Source organism: Orcinus orca, chromosome 1, assembly GCF_937001465.1.
Source record: "Orcinus orca chromosome 1, mOrcOrc1.1, whole genome shotgun sequence".
NCBI classification, from domain to species: domain Eukaryota; kingdom Metazoa; phylum Chordata; class Mammalia; order Artiodactyla; family Delphinidae; genus Orcinus; species Orcinus orca.
The window spans coordinates 203,472,011-203,491,416 of record NC_064559.1 but is presented as its reverse complement, the minus strand read 5'-3'; the positions used below and the strand labels follow the sequence as shown (position 1 = coordinate 203,491,416).

General features: G+C 51.6%; 1 protein-coding gene and 1 non-coding gene across 6 annotated transcripts; both read left to right on the top strand.

Annotated features, from left to right (window-relative positions):
* The first annotated feature begins 4,264 nt into the window (after positions 1 to 4,264).
* LOC117202400 (small nucleolar RNA SNORD22) lies at positions 4,265 to 4,391 on the top strand. Its single transcript, XR_004484739.1, has one exon. It is a non-coding gene; the product is annotated as a small nucleolar RNA SNORD22 (small nucleolar RNA).
* Positions 4,392 to 9,351: 4,960 nt separating this feature from the next.
* On the top strand, positions 9,352 to 19,166 carry MIIP (migration and invasion inhibitory protein). Of its 5 annotated transcripts, none has more exons than XM_033432970.2 (10): positions 9,352 to 9,436; positions 11,168 to 11,363; positions 11,613 to 11,948; positions 12,375 to 12,456; positions 16,116 to 16,224; positions 16,310 to 16,362; positions 17,066 to 17,195; positions 17,356 to 17,452; positions 18,418 to 18,552; positions 18,837 to 19,166. In XM_033432970.2, exons 2-10 carry the CDS (start codon positions 11,250 to 11,252, stop codon positions 19,050 to 19,052), a joined length of 1,272 nt encoding a protein of 423 aa, XP_033288861.1. In that variant the 5' UTR covers positions 9,352 to 9,436; positions 11,168 to 11,249; the 3' UTR covers positions 19,053 to 19,166. The 5 variants fall into 5 exon arrangements, with proteins under 5 accessions (XP_033288861.1, XP_049569059.1, XP_049569044.1 ...); XM_049713102.1 differs by lacking the exon at positions 9,352 to 9,436 and adding an exon at positions 9,579 to 9,599 and having other exon boundaries at positions 11,613 to 11,939; XM_049713087.1 differs by lacking the exon at positions 9,352 to 9,436 and adding an exon at positions 9,579 to 9,599.
* The last annotated feature ends 240 nt before the right edge of the window (positions 19,167 to 19,406 follow it).

The following is a 19,406-nucleotide window of genomic DNA, read 5'->3' as shown; positions in this document are numbered from 1 at the left end:
TGGCAATCACAGCTTAGGGTTCCTGGAATGCAGAGCCTAAAGCAGAAGGCTTGTGCGCCCTCGTTTTAATCGGCAGAACGACCCCAGAGAAACGCAGTGAGGGCGGGGGGGCGGTCAGAAGGAGGGAGAGCCAGCAGGGGTGTGCGTGGTGGAGTTGGCCGCCACCAAATGTGACCCTGAGGAGGCATGGAATGAGTCTCGGCGCCACTTCCTGGTGGAGACGAAGGGGGCAGAATTTATTCACCGTCTCCCTCTTCCAGCTGGTGAAGATTTGCCCCATGGGACATTGACTCTGTGCATTTCTGGGTTGCATATTGAAATGCTTGAGCACCAAGTGGGGCCCGTGGGGGGTGGTGGAGGTGAGAGGGCCAGGACTCAGGCAGGGGGTGTGGCCAGGCGAGTTGCGTTTGCATCAGACCGCTCAGCCGAGGCAGAGCCGGAACAAAAGGCGGGTAAGGCCAAGAGGGTCTGAAGCGTTCACCCGTCCGATCACTCAGATCTGCTCTTGCCTCCCCGCCCTTCTTCCCCGAGAGGGGAGGTCTAAGTCCCATTAAACCGAGTCCCCTTCGAGGTGATACGGTCGGTCCCTCGTCCACCCCCATTCCATGGCCAAAGCTGCAGCTAGTCTGATTATTTCCCGGTGGGGTCATCCAGATCTTCATCCCCGAGGGATCTGAGCCCTTGGCTGTTTGCCCTGGGTGGGCTGTGATTGCCACAATTGCCACTTACTATTTTCAGTGGGTGTGGAGACACCGAGAGACACCAGAGGAGGTTCTGGAAAAACCTCTGCCTCATTTTGTACACGCTGTCCTGACTCCTCATGGGGATGGGAATCTATTAGCCCCAGCAGTACAGTAATTCTCTTTGCCTGCTGGTCCACCAGCAGAGAGGCCCGAAGACCAGGTGATGGTCACGTCTTCAAGTTCATTGGGACTGTGGGACCCTATCGTGTCCCCTGGCAGAAGTTTCCTAGCCCCGGGCACTGGCACTTCCAACGGGGCAGAGCCAATGTTTGCAGGGATAGGAAACGCAAGTTCCACAAGTGCTTCACTGCGACCAGTAGGGAGAGGGTCCACCCTCTGCTTCCCTTCCCCATGTAATCTAGCCTCAGGGGACACAGCTGCATATGTCAACTTCCTGGAGAACACAGCTGTAGCGTATGGTCCCTGAGCTATGTCTTTAGCAGGACATGCCACTCGGGTGTTGGGGTCCCTGGTAAGATCAGTGGATCCTTTAGTCAGATGCCCATTGTCCCACCTGTTCTGCAAAAAAATGGGTCCCTTGGTGTGAGACAATGTGGTGTGGCATACCACGTCACTACATCAGGCAGCCTTAAGCCCTCAGGTGGTGGTGCGGGCAATAGCCCTGAAGGCAGTTCAGGCGAACCCTTACATGGAGTAGCATCAATTTCAATAAGTACAAACCGCTCCCTTTAGGGTCAAAGGGGACCTGATGTAATTGATCTGCCACCAGATCAATGGCTGGCTGGTCTCTTGGAGATGTCGTATCAAGGGCTCAGCTTTGGTCCTGCAGACTAGGGGTCCAGCAGCAGCAGGACCGAGCCTTTAGGAAAGGAGCCCAGGCTACTTCACCCCGTCATCTTGGCTGCTCTGTCCCTGGGCCCATCGCACCTGCACTGGGGTGGCTGAGCAGAGAGGGGGGCTGATATTTACCAGCTGCATCGTCCGTTCCAGCTGGTCGTGGGCCGTCTCCCAGGCAGCAGATGTCCTCTGGTGGATTTGAAACATGAGACACCAACATGTGATCCCGTGCGCCCCCATGTACCGGACAGCATTGGTTCATCTTCCCCCTTTCCCCAGTTCTTGGCGCTAGTCTTCTGATCTCTTTCTGCTGAGCTCTGACCTCCAGTCACACCATTTGCCACCACCCAGGAGATTGTGTATCATCTCTTCCTTAGACTGTTCATCCCTCCTCATGAATGGATGGCCAAGTGTACAGCTCACAGCTCTGACCACCAGGAGGATTAACCTTCATCCCTGAGGCGGCATCATGGCATAAGAGTGGAAATGGTCCATTTCCAGTGAGGGCAAACATACTGCGCCCAGCTAGGCCAAGTTCTTTATTGTTTGCTTACTTGCTTCATACCTTTTAATAGCTTTATTGAGATATAGTTAACATACAATAACTGCCCATGTTTTTTTGTTGTTTTTTTTTGCGGTATGCAGGCCTCTCGCTGCCGCAGCCTCTCCCATTGCGGAGCAAAGGCTCCGGACGCGCAGGCTCAGCGGCCATGGCTCACGGGCCCAGCCGCTCCGTGGCATGTGGGATCTTCCCAGACCGGGGCACGAACCCGCGTCCCCTGCATCGGCAGGCGGACTCTCAACCACCGCGCCACCAGGGAAGCCCTGCCCATGTTTAAAGTGTACAATTTGATAAGTTTGGGCAGATGTATGCACCTATGAAAGCATCATCACAATGAGGACAGTGAACAAACCCATCATGCCCCAAGTTTCCTCGTGCCCCATCATCATCCCTCCCGCCCACCCCATCTCCAAGCAACCCCTCATCTTTCTGTCACTATAGATGAGTTTACATCTTCTCAAGTTTTATATAGACTGAAGATTCAGTGTGTACTCTTTTCCCACTCAGCAAAACTTTGTATTTTTACTTTTTTTTTTTTTGGCTGCGCAGCTTGCGGGATCCTAGTTCCCTCACCATGGATTCAACCCACACCCTCAGCAGTAAAAGTGCAGAGTCCTAACCGCTGGACCGCCAGGGAATTCCCAGCATAATTATTTTGAGATGCATCCATATTGTGTGTGGACAAGTAGTTTGTTCATTTTTATTGCTGAGTAGTATCCATTGTATGGATGGATGTACCACAATTTGTTTATCCATTCCCCCCTTGATGGACATTTGGATTTACAATATAGCTGCTATGAACATTCATATACAAGTCTTCATATAGATTATATTTTTTCCCTTAGATAAATGCTTAGAAGTAGAACAAATGGGTCACGTATGTTTAACTTAAAAAAAAAAAATCTTTACTGAGGTACAATATATGTATCATAAAATTCACTCGTTTTGTTTGTGTTTTGTTTTGTTTTGTTTTTGCGGTACGCGGGCCTCTCACTGTTGTGGGCTTTCCCGTTGCGGAGCACAGGCTCCAGACGCGCAGGCTCAGCGGCCATGGCTCATGCTCCGCGGCATGTGGGATCTTCCCGGACCGGGGCACGAACCCGTGTCCGCTGCATCGGCAGGCAGACTCGCAACAACTGCGCCACCAGGGAAGCCCCTAAATTCACTCTTTTTAAATGTACAATTCAATCATTTCAGCAAATTTACAAAGTTCTGCAGCCCTCATCACCACAATCCAATTTTAGGATATTTTCATTACCTCACAATGATCCCTCCTGCCCATTTGCAGTAAATCTCTGTTCCCACCCAGACACATGGAACCACTAATCTTATTTTCTGTCTCCATAGATTTGCCTTTTCTGGACATTTCATATAATTGGAGTCATCAATATGTGGTCTTTTTTGTATGGCTTCTTTCACTTAACATAACGTTGATGAGGTTCGTCCATGTTGTAGCACGTGTCAGTACTTCATTTCTTTTTATTGCCATTTTCTATTGTATGGATACCACATTTAGTTTGTCCATTTATGAGTTGATGGACATTTGGATTATTTCCCCATTTTTGTGGCTATAATGAATAATGCTGCCAGGAACATTCTTGTACAAGTCTTTGCGTGGACGTGTTTTCATTTCTCTTGGGTAGATACCTAGCCCTGGAATTTCTGGGTCATATGGTAAATTTATATTTAACTTTTTAAGATACTGTCAAACTGTTTTCTGAAGTGATTGTACAATTTTACATTCCCACCAGCAGAGCACATGGGTTCCAGTTTTTCCCTGTCCTCGCCAATACTGGTATAGTGAGTCTTTGATTTTACATGCCATCATTTTAGACACAGAAATAGTTACGCGGTGGTGTCTCATTCTGGCTTTATTTTACATTTGCCTAGCAAATGGAGCCTAGAGCAAGAGAAGACTCTAGAAAGACAGATTGGGATAAAAGCTGCTGCTAGGTGTATTAATGGTGGGTAAGGATGCTGAGCTGAGTCTCTGACCAGCCTCAACAGGAGAGTTCTGTGATGTGGAGCATGTTTTTGTGCATATTCACCATCTGTATGTATCTCTTCTTTGGTGTTCAATTCTTTTAATCATTTAAAAAATTGGGTTGTTTGTTAGCCAAGACATGGAAGCAACCTAGGTATCCATCAACAGATGAATGGATGCCAATGAGGAAAGCAAGCATCCTGTCTTACCCCTGTTCTAGCCCCAGAGCCTGTAATGGTGAACCCACTGGAGCTAACTGGGAGAGAGGATGAGAACTTGTTCCATAAGGAACTGTCTAAGATACAGCAAATGTCTGTGGACAGCATTTGCTTGGCTTTTCTTGGCTATTCATAGCGAGAATGGTTTTGGCTGTTTTAGATACTTGGCTAATTACATGATGTTCTCATTCTGCAGCAGCTTGTTCCTTGCTCCTGTATCACTCCTGGAAAGCCTCCCGAGTTAAAAGGTACCATTGCCACTTACCTGCTTGTTCACCCAAAGGTCCAGCCCCTTGTCTGGAGCCTGAGAATGATTTCAGGGGAAAGGAGTAAGCCATATTTCTGCTCAACTCCAGTCTGAAGTTAAGAGGTCTGAAGAAAGAACAAAGCACACATAATGGAACCCAATTCTTGGAAGACATCAAAAATGGAACATTCTTGGGAATTCCCTGGTGCTCCAGTGGTTAGGACTCTGTGCTCTCACAGCTGAGGCCTGGGTTCAATCCCTGGTCAGGGAACTAGGATCCCACAGGCCGTGAGGCGCAGCCTGAAAAAAAAAAAAAAAAAAAAAAGGAACTTTCTTATACAACCTAGCTGTTCAAATTAGCATACAATCATTTCAGCCTTTCTAAATAAAAGTTTTGTTTTTTTAACCTTAAAACAAACAAACAAAAAAACAGATGAATGGATAAAGAATATGTGATTATATATATATATATATATATATATATATATATATACACAATGGAATATTACTCAGCCATAAAAAGAATGAAATATTGCCATTTGCAGCAACATGGATGGATCTAGAGGATATCATACTAAGTGAAGTAAGGCAGACAGAGAAAGACAAACATTATATGTGGAATCTAAAAAATAATACAAATGGACTTATTTACAAAACAGAAACAGACTCAGAGACATAGAAAACAAACTTATGATTTGGGGGGAGGGATAAATTAGGAGTATGGGATTAACAGATATATACTACTACATATAGAATAGATAAACAACAAGGATTTACTGTATAGGGAACTATAGTCAATATCTTGTAATAACCTATAATGGAAAATAATATGAAAAATATTTAACTAACTCACTTTGCTATACACCTGAAAATAACACAATATTATAAATAAACTATACTTCAATAAAAAAAATTGCGTTGTTTTCTTGTGAGTTGGGAGAGTTATTTATATAATCTGATACAAATTCTTTATTAGACATGTGATCTGCAATTATTTTCTCCAATCTTGTGGCTTGTATTTCCACTCTCTTAACAACGTCTTTCAAAGAGCAGAAGTTATTAATTTTGACAAAGTCCAATTTATCCATTCTTCTTTTAGAGATTGTACTTTTGGTGTCATATCTAAGAAATTTCTGCTTAATGCAAGGTAACAAAGATTTTATTCTCAGTTTTCTTCTAGAAGTTTTAGGTTTTACAATTAGGTCTATGATACATCTTGAGTTAATTTTTACATATGGTACAGATATGGTACAGATAGAGGGTTTAAAAAATTTTGTTTTGTTTTGTGGTGTGTGTGTCTTTAGCATATGAACATCCAATTGTTCTTGTACCATTTGCTGAAAAGGCTGTCCTTTCTCCACTGAGTTGCCTCTGCATCTTTGTCAAAAATTAATTGATCATGTATGTGTGAGACAATTTCTGGACTTTCTATTCTATTTCATTCATTTATTTGTCTACCTTGATGCCAATACTACACTCTCTTGATTACTGTAGCTTTTTTTAAAAATTTATTTATTTATTTATTTATTTTTGGCTGTGTTGGGTCTTCGTGTCTGTGCGAGGGCTTTCTCTAGTTGCGGCAAGTGGGGGCCACTCTTCATCACGGTGCGCGGGCCTCTCACTATCGCGGCCTCTCTTGTTGCGGAGCACAGGCTTCAGATGCGCAGGCTCAGTAGTTGTGGCTCACAGGCCTAGTTGCTCTGCGACATGTGGGATGCTCCCAGACCAGGGCTTGAACCCGTGTCCCCTGCATTGGCAGGCAGATTCTCAACCACTGTGCCACCAGGGAAGCCCGATTACTATAGCTTTATAATAAATCTTAAAGCAGGTAGTGTAGGTCATCTGAATTTGTTCTTTGTTTTCAAAATTGTTTTGGCTCTCTAAGTCCTTTGCACTTCCATATGAATTTTAGAAATTGTCAGTTTATACAAAGAAACTTACTGGGATTTTATTTGGGATTGTATTGAGTCTATAGGTCAATTTGGGGAGAATTGATATCTTAAAAATTTGAATTTTTCAAGCCATGAACACAGTATATCTCTCCAATTATTTAATCTCCTTTAATTTCTCTCAACACTGTTTTATAACTTTAATATATAGGTCTTGTATTTTGGGGGTCAGATTTATCCTTAAGTATTTAATTTTTATATTTCTTGATGTATTTGAAATGGTTTTTTAAAAATTTCAGTTTCTGATTGTTTATTGCTAATATATAGAAATACGACTGATTTTTGTATATTGATCTTGTATCTTGCAACTGCAAAACCCATTAACGATTCTAGTAGCTTTTTTGTAGAGTCCACGAGATTTTCTGTTATCATGCTGTCTGTGAATAAAGAGTTTTATTTCTTCCTCTCCGTTCCAGATGTCTTTGATATTTCTTATTGCACTGGCTAGAACTCTAGTGTAATATTGAATTGAACTGGTGATAGCAGACATCCTTACCTTTTCCTAATTGTAGGGAGAAAGCATTCAGTCTTTTATTATGAAATATGCTGTTAAATGTAGGTGTTTCATAGATGCCTTTTATCAAGATGAGAAAGTTCCCTTCCAGTCCTAGTTTGCTCCAAGATTTTTTTTTAATTTTTATAAATTTATTTATTTTTGGCTGCGTTGAGTCTTCGTTGCTGTGTGCAGGCTTTCTCTAGTTGTGGTGAGCGGGGGCCACTCTTCGTTGTGGTGCGCGGGCTTCTCATTGCGGTGACTTCTTTTGTTGCAGAGCACGGGCTCTAGGTGCGTGGGCTTCAGTAGTTGTGGCACATGGGCTCAGTAGTTGTGGCTCATGGGCTCTAGAGCGCAGGCTCAGTAGTTGTGGCACATGGACTCAGTTGCTCCAAGGCATGTGGGATCCTCCCGGACCAGGGCTCGAACCTGTGTCCCCTGCATTGGCTGGTGGACTCTTAACCACTGCGCCACCAGGGAAGCCCCAAGATTTTTATTTTTAAAGATTTTTATTAATTTAGTTAAACTAAAAAAAACCCCACTTCACCCATTTCTCCTACTCCCTGCCTCTTGCAGCCACCAATCTCTTTTCTGTATCTATGAGCTTGCTTTTTGTTTTTGTTTTTTTAGATTCCACATATAAGAGAGAAATATTGTATTTGTCTTTCTCTATCTGACTTATTTCACTTAGCATAATGCCTGCAAGTTCCATCCGTGTTATTGAAAATGGCAAGATCTCCCTTTTTTTTTTTTTTTTTGCGGTACGCGGGCCTCTCACAGTTGTGGCCTCTCCTGTTGCGGAGCACAGGCTCTGGACGCGCAGGCTCAGCGGCCATGGCTCACGGGCCCAGCCGCTCTGCGGCACGTGGGATCTTCCCGGACCGGGGCACGAACCCGTGTCCCCTGCATCGGCAGGCGGACTCTCAACCACTGCACCACCAGGGAAGCCCAGATCTCCCCTTTTTTACGGCTGAATCATAGTCCATTATAGATATATACCACACTTTCTGTATCCACTCATCCATTGCTGGACACTTCGGTTGTTTCCATATATTGGCTATTATAAATAATGCTGCAATGAAAATGGGGGTGCACTAGCTTTTCAAATCAGTGTTTTTGCTTTCTTCAGATAAATACCCAAAAGTGGAATTGCTGGATAATAAGGTAGTTCTATTTTTAAATTCTGAGGAAATCTCAAACCTCCATACTCTTTTCCATAGTGGTTGCACCGATTTACATTCCCACCAACAGTGCGCAAATGTTCCCTTTTCTCCACATCCTTGCCAACACTTGTTATTTCTTGCCTTTTTAGTAATAGTCATTCTAACACATGTGAGGTGATAACTCATTGTGGTTTTGATTTGCATTTCCCTGATAGTTATTGATATTGAGCATCTTTTCAGGTAACTATTGGCCATCTGTCTTCTTTGGGAAAATGTCTATTCAGATCCTCTGCCCATTTTTAAGTTGGATTGTTTGGGGTCTTTTTTGCTATTGAGTTGTATGAAGCTGGAAGATTTTTTTTAAAAATCAGAAATGAGTGTTGGATTTTGTCAAATGCCGGAACATCTCTTTAAAAGATTGTGGCACTCCAACTGCAGCTACTAAGAAAAAGGGACAGTGCTTGGTGGATTTTTCTGTATCTATTGAGATGGCTTTTCTTTCTTTCCTTTCGTCTGTTAATTTGGGAATTATACTGACTGCCTCTAAAACGTTCTGGTCTAGTCACTTCATCTCTCACGACCTCGTTTTTTGCTTTGTCTGTAAAACGGGACAATAATATTCATCTTATAGCACATTTATGAGGCCGGCATGCATTGGCATATGGAAAATACATGGCGCAAAGCAGGCACTCCATATAAACTTGCCCATATTTTACAGACTGGATCACAGCTACCTGTGTTCAAATCTTACCCGCTGCCTCTCCCCCTCCTCCAGGAATGGACCCGTCTTAATTCTTTCCTGCCTCCCAACGCTTAGTACAGTGCCTCTTGGCACAAAATAGGCCTAAGTACCAGAATGAAAGTATGAAAGGATGGGTCACTGGCCACCGCCTACCCACAGCTGCATCCTTTGGCTCTGCGGAAGCATCAGGTCCGGACTCTGACACTGCCGTCACCAAACGTGAAATAGCCGCGGCCTTGTCCTGACCAATCGGAGCCCGTCTTCTGGGGTCCCGCCCCATTCGACTATCAACCGCTAGACCTGGGAAGTTGTCCAATCAGATGTTGAGCACCGTCGTTATCCCCGCCTCAGTGTTGAAAAGGCAGCTTCTGAAGGCGAAGTAAAGCTCGCAAGAGCGTCCCGGCTCCGCCCCACATCTGACCAATCAGGGCTCCCGGATCAGGCCCCGCCCCCGGCCGCCGAAGCGTAGGGTGGCCTGGGCGGAACTCCCGGCAGCGCAGGTGGCGGTGGGCTGCGCGGCTCCGGGGCTTCCTAGAGGTGAGTGAGGCAGTGGCGGGGCCGGGTATGGAGAGGAAGGGCTCGACGGGTTGCCTCACGTACGCCCCCACGGAGGGTCCGTGGCCCGCGAAGGGAAAGAAGAGGGAGGCTGAGTCTCCCTTTCCCGGGGGTCCCGCCCTTTTGTTCCGCGGCACCGCAGCTGGTACTCTTGCTGCCCCAGTTTCTCTTTTGAACGTCGCCTTCCCGTTACCTTGGTGCGGCTTTAGCTTTCCAGAGCGTCGCCGGAGCCGGAGGTGTTCTCTTTAACACTGTGCGAAAACGGAGATCCTCGAACTATAGGTCTGGCCCAGAGTCAGATAAGGACGGGGGCCGGGAGTCCCTGTCCTGCGGATGAGGCTTTTTACCCCGTTTGTCTGCACCACCCCCCGCACAGTCTGTACTCGCATCTCCGCTGCCCCCCTTCCCTGCATGGGTATATGTGGGGACGGCTCCAGGGTAGCCTGGCTTCTCTCTGCTTTAGCCACTGCAACCGGGCCCTGAGGAGGGGGCCCGGGTGTGGGCGGTCCACACGAGAGGAGTGTTGGTGGGAGGGCTGGGGTTCTGAGAGTAGGGTGTCTGTCTGGACGCAGTGTTAGAAAGGGATCGTGTGTACTGGGGGAGACTCAGTTTCTGGTTGGAGGCATCTGGGCTTGGGACTCTGAGGGAAGAGGAAGCCTCTTCCCCTAGTCTGCAGAAGTCCCTTCCAGCAGCATCAGTTTGTCCCTGAGTCTGGATCCCTGGGGGGCCAAAGGCTGGGGGAAGGAGGAGGCAGCTTCCCAGGCCCCCCTCCACACTGTTTGGGGAAAGGCTGGCATAACCGTGTACCCCGGAGCCCGGTTTGGGTTCAAATCCTGGCTTTGCCACCTACAAGCTGTGTGACTTGGGGCTAGTAGCTTAACTTCTCTGAACTTTGGTTTCTTCATTTGTAAAAGGGAAGAAGGAGGGAGGGCAGGAGAGAGGGAGGAGTCCCTTCACAAATCTGATTTGTGTTGAATTTGAAAGTTACCATGCTTTACATCTGTGGACTTGCCCTAGTTGTCTTCTACAAATTAATCTAGTAATTTCATAGTTAAGGTTGTTAAAGAGGGATTTTTTTTTAAGATGTTGGGGGTAGAAGTTTATTAATTTATTCATTTATTTTTGCTGTGTTGGGTCTTCGTTTCAGTGCGAGTGCTTTCTCTAGTTGTGGCAAGCGGGGGCCACTCTTCATCGCAGTGTGCGGGCCTCTCACTATCGTGGCCTCTCTTGTTGCGGAGCACAGGCTCCAGACGCGCAGGCTTAGTAGTCGTGGCTCACGGGCCTAGTTGCTCCACGGCATGTGGGATCTTCCCAGACCAGGGCTCGAACCCGTGTCCCCTGCATTAGCAGGCAGACTCCCGACCACTGCGCCACCAGGGAAGCCCATTAAAGAGGGATTGATCTCTTTTGACATGTTAGGAAACACGCTGTGGCCAGTGTAATAATAATAGGCATTTACTGAGTGCTTACTGTGTGTGCCAGGCACTGTACTAACATTTAATATACATGATCTCCTTTAATCCTTACAACAGTCTTATGAGGTCAATGCTGTTAACATCTGTTTGGCAGATGAGGAAACAGGCACAGAGAGGTTAAATAACTTGTCTGAGGCTGCACAGTTTGGGAGTATCAAAGTGGGGATTTGAACCCCGGCCTCTGGGTCTGCAGGGCAGCCTCCTCAGCGCTATGTCGTGCTGTCTGTCTTGGCTTCAGGTAGGAGAACTTGGCCGTGAGGGCACTCTGTGGCCCGGGAGTCGGTGACACCTGTCTTGGGAAGCCAGTGGATACGCCTGGGATGGTGGAGACCAGAGATCTGGCACAGCTACGGCAGCTCAACCTGGAGCTCCTGAGGCAGCTGTGGGTCGGACAGGATGCCGTGCGGCGGTCCGTGGCCAAGGCAGCCTCAGAGGTGAGCGCCTTGGCCAAGTCCCGGGAGTGAGGGAGGGGCTGCCTAACCCTCAGGCCAGAATCCAGGGCTTCCGGGTCCTCTCGTGCAGCATGCCCATTTTACTGATGATGAGAAAACTGAGTGAGGCCCAGAGTGGGAAGGGACTGGCCTGGGACATGTAGAGGCTGGAGCAAGGGTGAGGACCAGGCCTTCATGCCCAGTGCAGGCCAGCTGGGTAGATGGCTGGGTGAACTGGCCTCTCTGTTCCAGTCAAGCCTGGACTCCAGCAGCAGCTACAACTCAGAGATGCCGTCATCCCAAGAGACGTCCTCAGTGGCCTCAAGAGCCTCCTGCCCACAGGATGCCCACCGAGGTGACCCGTGTGATAGGGACGGGGCCAGCTCCGGGGTGGTCTCTCTCCCACCTGCCAGGTGCCTCCACCAGGAGCCCCCGGGCCCACTGAGGCCCTGCTCGGCTCCGCTGCTGGCCACCTCAGACTTGAGCGACCCAGAGCCTTCAGCAGAGCTGGACAGTCTAGACACCCAGGAGGCACAGGCCCTGAAGTCCCTCCTGGCTCAACGGAGCAAGCTGTCCGAGGTAATGCGGGCGAGTGGAGCATCCACTGACGGGCACGTCCTTGAGCCTCAGTTTCCCCCCTGACAGATGCACTCATGGGCAGCTTCCCTTCCAGGGTGAGGCTCCTGGGAGGTACCGTGAGTCAAGTCCAGCTCAGCCTAAGTGCTTGATAAGTTGTGGCCATTAGTTTCTCAGACAGCACTTTGGGAAGAAGGTGACCAGCCCCATTATGCAGATGGGAAGACGGGCGTTCAGAGGACAAACTTGTTCAAAGTCACACATGGAGGCGGGTGGGGGCCAAACTCTTGTCCTCCAGCCCCCAAGCCCTCGGCTGAGCCCTGGGGCCCCTGTCAGTGTATGAGTTAAGACACAGCCCTTTTCCTCCCTGCAAGGTGGGACCTCCTTTGGGCCAGGCCTGCTGGCCTAGCCCTTGCCCGTCTTTGCCTCCCTCCTCAGCCGCGAGTGACCAACAAGGAGTCTCCAGTGCCTGAGAAGAGCTGGCGCCTCAGACCGTGCCTGGGCTGCGACTGGCTTGCAGGTGTGGCTAGCCCCCGTGCCCGGGGTGCGGGTGGAGGCCCCCGCTTGCTTCTGCGCCTGCCTGCGCCCCCAGCGGGCGCTGCTGCTCTTTTTCCGACTGTTCTACCCCCCTCGGGGAGCACCTTCAGTACCGCGTCTCCTGTCTCAGCCCTTGGCACAGTGACAGGCACAGAGATGGTGCTCACCGAGTGTTTGTTGAATGAATGAACAAATCAGAGCTGCTGTATTTTCTTGGCATTTATTGTGTGCCGGGCCCCTGTGAAACTCTGTATGCGTGTCATCTCTTTATGTTTTACTGCCCATCCCCCCACTCCCCCAGCACTCAGTGGCTTCCTGGCTGGTCTCCCTCTGGGCTCTTTCACCCCCATTATCACCCATTTTCGGCACAGCAGCCAGAACTAATGTTTAAACACGGGAATCAGATCACGTCACTCAGAGTACTTAGCACTTAGAGTAAAATCTGAAATCCTTATCTAGAGTTTTGAGGTGTGATCTGGCTTCTGCTTGGCCCCGTGACATGGCCTCTTAACCATCTACCTTCTGACTCCTCACGCCGGCCTCCTTGCTGGTCCTTGAACCTGCCATGCTCACGGCCACCTCGGGGCCTTTGCACTTGCTGTGCCCTTTGCTTTGAACGCACCTCCCCAGGTTCACACCTGCTGGTTCCTTTTCGTCACTGAGTGTTCAGCTCAAATGGTAGGCCTTCCACGAGCACAGCGTTGTAGGGCCACCACACCTGCATCCTTGCCTGTTGCATCAGCCGTTTGTATGTTCCTTGTATCATTCATTCATTCTCAGAAGTCATCTTGTTTGCTTGTTTCTTGTCTGACTTCTCCGGTGGACTATAAGCTCTGTTGGAGCAGGGGCCTGGCCGTCTTTTTTGTTGCTGTGCTCCCCGAGTCTGAGCCTAGAACGGTGCCTGGCACGTAGTAGGCCCTCAGCCAATGCTGGCTGAGTGAGTGAGTGGGCGGCCCTAGGAGGTTGGTGCTATCGGACCCCCACTTTCACAAAGGAGGAAACTGGTGTACAGAGAAGTTGAGTTGCTGCCCCAAGGCAGGTGCTCTGTGGGGCTGCTGAGACCCTGCGGTGGTGGAGACACAGGCCCCATCCCAAGGACTTTCCTGACTGCCAGCTCACTGCTTTGCTTCCTGTCTCTAGGAAAGTAGAGGCGGCTACCCCCTGCCTGCCCTGTGTGTGTGTGTGTGTGTGCGCGCGCGCACGCCTCTCTCCCCCCTTTCTGAGCCCCCGTCCTGTCCCTGCATTTGTGTGCTTGGGCCCCATCCCTTCTTGGCTCCCAGAAGTTTTTTTTTTTTAATTAATTAATTTATTTATTTTTGGCCGCGTTGGGTCTTTGTTGCTGCACATGCGCTTTCTCTAGTTGTGGCGAGCAGGGGCTACTCTTCGTTGCGGTGCGCAGACTTCTCACTGCAGTGGCTTCTCTTGTTGTGGAGCGCGGGCTGTAGGGGCATGGGCTTCAGTAGTTGTGGCACGCGGGCTCAGTAGTTGTGGCGCATGGCTTAGTTGCTCCGTGGCATGCACGATGTTCCTGGACCAGGGCTCAGAACCGTGTCCCCTGCATTGACAGGCGGATTCTTAACCACTGCTCCACCAGGGAAGTCCCTCCCAGAGCGTTTTTTCCCTGTAATTCTCTCCTCTCCTTCCTCCACCATCACTCTGCCCCGTCAGTATATGAACGCCAGGGAATATTAATGACAATTGATTTCAGTGAGTGCTTATTATGTGCCGGGCCCTGTGCCAAGAGCTTCCCTCTGCTTCGCTCCCATTCACTCCTTAACTTCTCACAATACTCTGATTAGGTGGATGCTGTTACTGTCCCCACTGGCAGATGAGAAGGCTGAGGCATCAAGAGACTGAAAACCTTAGCAAAGTCTCACATGTGGTCAGGGGTAAAGCTGCAGTCTGTGATTTCCCATCCTGAGGAAGCATCGCTCCCTTTATATCCTGCCTTTGCTTCTAGTTACTGCCCGTGTTCTCTGCTTTTCTTTATAACAAAACTCCTCAAAAGGGCCATCTAGACTCGCTGTCTCCAGTTTCTGTCCCTGACTTTTTCTTAAACTGGACTTCAGCCCCTGACACCCTCTGACGCTGTCTTCGGCCGGGTCAGCAGTGACCTCTGCATTGGCAGCTCCCAGCTCAGTGCTCAGTCCAGAGCTTTCTTGGCCCCTGGGTAGCGTGGACACAGCGGCCACTCCCTCCTCCCCGAAGCTCTTTCTTCTTCTGACTTCCAGGCCCGGGCCCCCTCACTGGCTCTTCCCCACTTCCCTGGCTGCTCTGTCCAGTCTCTGCTGGATCCACTTCCTTGTTCCACATTCCAGAGGCCCCCCCTCAGTGCCGAGGCTCTCCATGCTCTCTTCTCCCTGACTTTATCTCTCCCCGTGCTGCTCCTCTGAATTCCAGACTTGTATATCTGGCTTTCTTCTCTGCAGAGGTCATTAGGTGTGTTAGACTAATCTCAGGTCCAAAATCAAGGTCCTGATTTCCGCCCCACCTGGTCCTCCTGCAGTCTGTTCTATCTCTGTTAGTGGCAACTCCATTTATGGAGCTAATGGCCATAATCTTGAGATCAGCCTTGATATTTTCCTCTCCTTTTCACACACTGTGCATCCTGGTAGTCCTGCCTTCCACGTATTTCTAGAATTTTACTGTTTGTCTCCACCAGGATGCCTGCAGTAGCCTCCTAACTGGTGCCCCTGCTTCCCCTCACCTTGCAGCAGCCAGAAGGGGGGTCCTATAAAAGTACATGGCTGATCTGATTGCGTCACTCCTTGTCCCCAAACCCACCGCTGGCTTCCCAGCCTCATCTCCTCCACCCTCACCCCTACACCTATTTTTACCTCCTGGGTGTGCCTCAAACATACCAACCACAGCTACCCCAGGGCCTTTGCATTTGCTCTTCTGTCTGCCTGGGATGTCCCCACGGCTCCCTCCCTCCCTTCGTCAGGTCTCTGCTCAGGTGTCACCTCCTCAGGGAAACTTCCTCTGGCTCCCCTGCCCTACCAAGTTCAGTTTTCTGACTCTCTTTTATTTATTTATTTATTATTTTGGGCTGCGTCGGGTCTTAGTTGTGGCACGCGGGCTCTTCATTGCGGTGCACAGGCTTCTCTCTCTCTAGTTGTGGCGTGCAGGCTCAGTAGTTGCAGCACGTGGGCTTAGTTGCCCCGTGGCTTGTGGGATCTTAGTTCCCTGACCAGGGATCAAACCCGCGTCCCTTGCGTTGGAAGGCAGATTCTCAACCACTCGACCACCAGAGAAGTCCCTCCTGACTCTCTTTTATTTCCTGGCAGGTGTCACCCCTCAATGTTGTATTACAGGTTTCTTTGGTGACTAGCTCGTCTGTTGCCACATTAGAAAGTAAGCCTCACGAGGGCAGGGGCTTTGTCCAGGTAGCTGTTCTTTCCCCAGCACGTAAAACAGTGTCTGGCCCGTAGTAGGGGCTCTATAAATATTTTTTGCGTGGACGATTGGATATGCATGAGGGTAGACAGACACGAGACAAAACCAACAGTCACATGAGTGGAGGGTCCCCTCCAGGTCTGTACGAGGTAAGGTGGGGTCAAAGCAGGTGGCCTGGGGTGCCAGTGCCCAGCTTCCCCTGAGTCTTGGCCACACAGCAGCTCCTTTGTGTGTTGCCCGCTCCAGGGTCTCCGGACAACAGCTCTCCCGTCACCAGCAAGCCCGAGGCCTTCTTCTCGAAGCTGCAGAAGTTCCGGGAAGCCAACAAGGAGGAGTGTATTTGCAGTGACCCTGAGTGAGCAGCGGCAGGCGCGGGGCGGGCAGGGCGGCGGGCTCAGGGCCTGTGTCACCCTGGCCTGCTCACCCTCTCGCCCTCACAGATCCCAGTTCCTAGGCCTGCAGGAGAGTAGTGCTGCGGTGGGGGACCATGAATGTGAGTGTAAACGCTCGGCGGCCGCCCCGTAGCCCAGCTAAGGCCTGGGGGCCTGGGGAGGCAGCTGGGAACGGCGGGGAGGGAGGCCTGGGGTCCAGGCAGGGGGGCCGCGAGCCTGGGGTGAGCTGAGGCCTGGCCTCAGGGGGAACAGGGCCTGCCCTGTGCTATCCACCTCGCCCCTCGCCCGCGCCTTCCGTTTTCTCCCAGTTGCCTCATTTTCCCATGTGTCCCCACTCCCTCCACCTCCTCTCCACACAGGGGTCGTCTGGGTGGGCAGCGGGGGGGGGACGTTCCAGCTCAGTCATGTGGGCACCCAAGTCTTTGCTGTGGGTTTGCACGAGCAGCATACAGTGTATACATGTGTGTACATATGTGTGTGAGGCGTGTTCCTATGGATGTACGTGTGTGTGCACCCTGTGTGTGTGATTACAAGTGTAGGCACGTTCATGTGTGTCCACAGATATGACTGTATGAAGCCGTGCTTTGTGTTTGCACGGATGACATTTGCACATGTGAAGTGGCTGGCATGTGCACGCGTGTGTCACGCTTGAGTAGAAGGCGGTGGTGCTCAGTGTTGTTGCATGTGAGCACGTGTGCGTGTGCATGCTCTGTCTGTGTACACGTGGGTGAGCCTGTGTGGTTGGGGTCCAGGGACCTAGGTTCCCTGGCTGAGGGGGGCTTCTGCTTCTCATGGATCTCACAGGTGTGTATTGTTACTGTGTCAACCGGCGCCTGTTTCTGGTGCCTTCGGACCCCGGCACCCCCTGCTGCCTGTGCCGGACACCACGGGGCCAGCGGGGTCCAGAGACCCTGGCAGAGCCAGCGCAGGTCAGGTGAGTGGCCAGAGTAGGCAGGACACCGGGGGGAGCTGTAGGGGCAGCCGCAGCTGAGGACGAGAGCAGAGCCTGGGGCCTGTGGTTTTGAGGGAGGGCAGGATGGGCCACAGCGGCCTGGAGGCGCCTGCAGCAGTGCCCCCACTATTACCCCCACCAGGGTGAGCATCCCGCTGTCTGTCCTGGACCCCCCGCACCGGTACCGCATCCACCGGCAGAAGAGCTTCGACGCCTCCGACACGCTGGCGCTGCCCCAGGTGAGGATGGCCTTGGGGCGGTCCCCTGTCTGGCTCAGGTCTCTGGACGTGTCCTGAGGCCCAGAGGGCCAGGGACTGCCCCAAGGCCAATAGCAAGGCTGGGCTGAAGGACCGAAGTCTCTGGGGTTAGGGCTGGGCCACCCATGTCATGTGTACCGTGCTTGTTCCCTGAGGGAGGCTGGGCTCCCCACCCAGCCCCTGGCTTCCAGGAGGACTGTCCGCCCGTGCAGTGCATTGGCCTAGTGCACACGGGCCCCGTTCTTGCGCTCTTGTGGCCACATGCACAGTCCTTAGGGCGATTATCTCGTGGAGCCACAGCAACTGAGAGTGCAGGCACTACTGTTACCCCACTTTACAGATGAGGAGACTGAGGCAGAGGGGAGGTGACTTGTCCAAGGTCAGCGGGATGGAAGAGCTGGGATTTCAACCTAGGTCCTTTGTGTCTCCTGGGTAGGACAGGGGTCACTGGGGACCCCACTCATTCCCAGTGGAGTCCGGAGGTGCTGGGGTTGCGGGGAGGAGAAGGGGTACTGAGGAAAGTCAGTTTGCTCATCTGTAAAATGGGTACAACATACTATCCTCAGGCTCATGGGGTGGACAAGGGGCAGGTCAGTGAGTCAATACCTGTCGGGGGCTTGGGGCAGAACTTGGTACACAGGACGTGCTCCATCAGCGTCCGCGGCCTTCCCTCCACCCATCTGTGGTCGGGGCCCAGGGCCTGGGTCAGCAGGGTTAGGAAAGGGAGGCCTGGGGTAACAGTGGTGGATAAGACCCCTGCCCTCGGGGAGCCTCAGTCCGTGGGGGACACTGTGATTGGGAGGCCCCTTCACCCTCATGGGGGACACAGCCCTGTCCTAGAGGTTGCTGCCAGTCCAAGGGGAGAGGTACAGCCCCTCCCTGGGGTGTGCCCAGTCAGTGGGGAGCCCCGCTCCAGGCCAGGCACCTTAACCCTTTGCTCTCCACAGCACTGCCTACTGGGCTGGGACATTCTTCCTCCGAAGTCTGAGAAAAGCTCAGCCCCCAAGAGCCTGGACCTCTGGTCCAGTGTCTCTTCTGAGGCCCAACGTCGGAAGCTGTCAGCCACCAGCCCTTCTCACCGGGTACGGTCCAGGGAGCCCTGGGAGAGACAGACGCCTTGGAGCGGCCTGGGGACCGCAGAGTCCTGGGGGGCAGGATTGGGGTAGGAGTGCAGAGCCTGGAAACGTCCCTCTGTGGGGTTCCCTGGCCCTAGCCCTGGCCCTGACCCACGGCACCTCTCCAGGCACCACTGCTGCCTGCTGGCTACCCCACCCCACCCTGGAAGGTGACCCCAACTCTGAGATCCAGAAGGGGATGAGGCTGCCTCCAAAGAGGCCCCCCTGACACCCTTCCCTTCACTCTCCAGGCCGTGCCAACGCGGGTCCCAGCCCCCACCCCGATCTGGTCAGAACCCTCCGTGCCCCAGCCCCGTGCCGCCCGGCCGAAGCCCCGAGGACTGGCCACTGGGAGGTGGACAGTGCCCCTACCGTCGTTTCAGCCTCTCTCCTCCGGCAGGGGCGCCCACGAGAGGGGAGCTTTGCCCAGCCTCAGCTGCAGGTGGACTCTGGCCCCACCTTCCTAGGCTGGGCCGGTGGGTGGCCTCAGGCCTGTCTCCTTCCTGGGGACAGAGGAGACCCTGGGGTTGGGAAGAGGGGCTTCCGTGACACGTTTGTAAGTAAAGCTCGGCACTCCCGCAGCTCCAGGTTCCCACGTGTGCCGGCTCTGTCCTGCTGACGCCCTCAGAGCCCTAGAGGTGCCCTGGCCTCGGCCTGCCCCCCTCACTTGCAGCAAGACACCTCTGACAACCTGTGCTGGGCAGGGTGGATCCAGCAGCTTCTAACTCTGGGTAGGTGGCCTCCCCACCAGACAGGTGGGGGTGAGGCTCCCCAGAGTAAGGCTGAGGCCAAGGTCAGCGTTAAAAATCCATCTTAGCAAG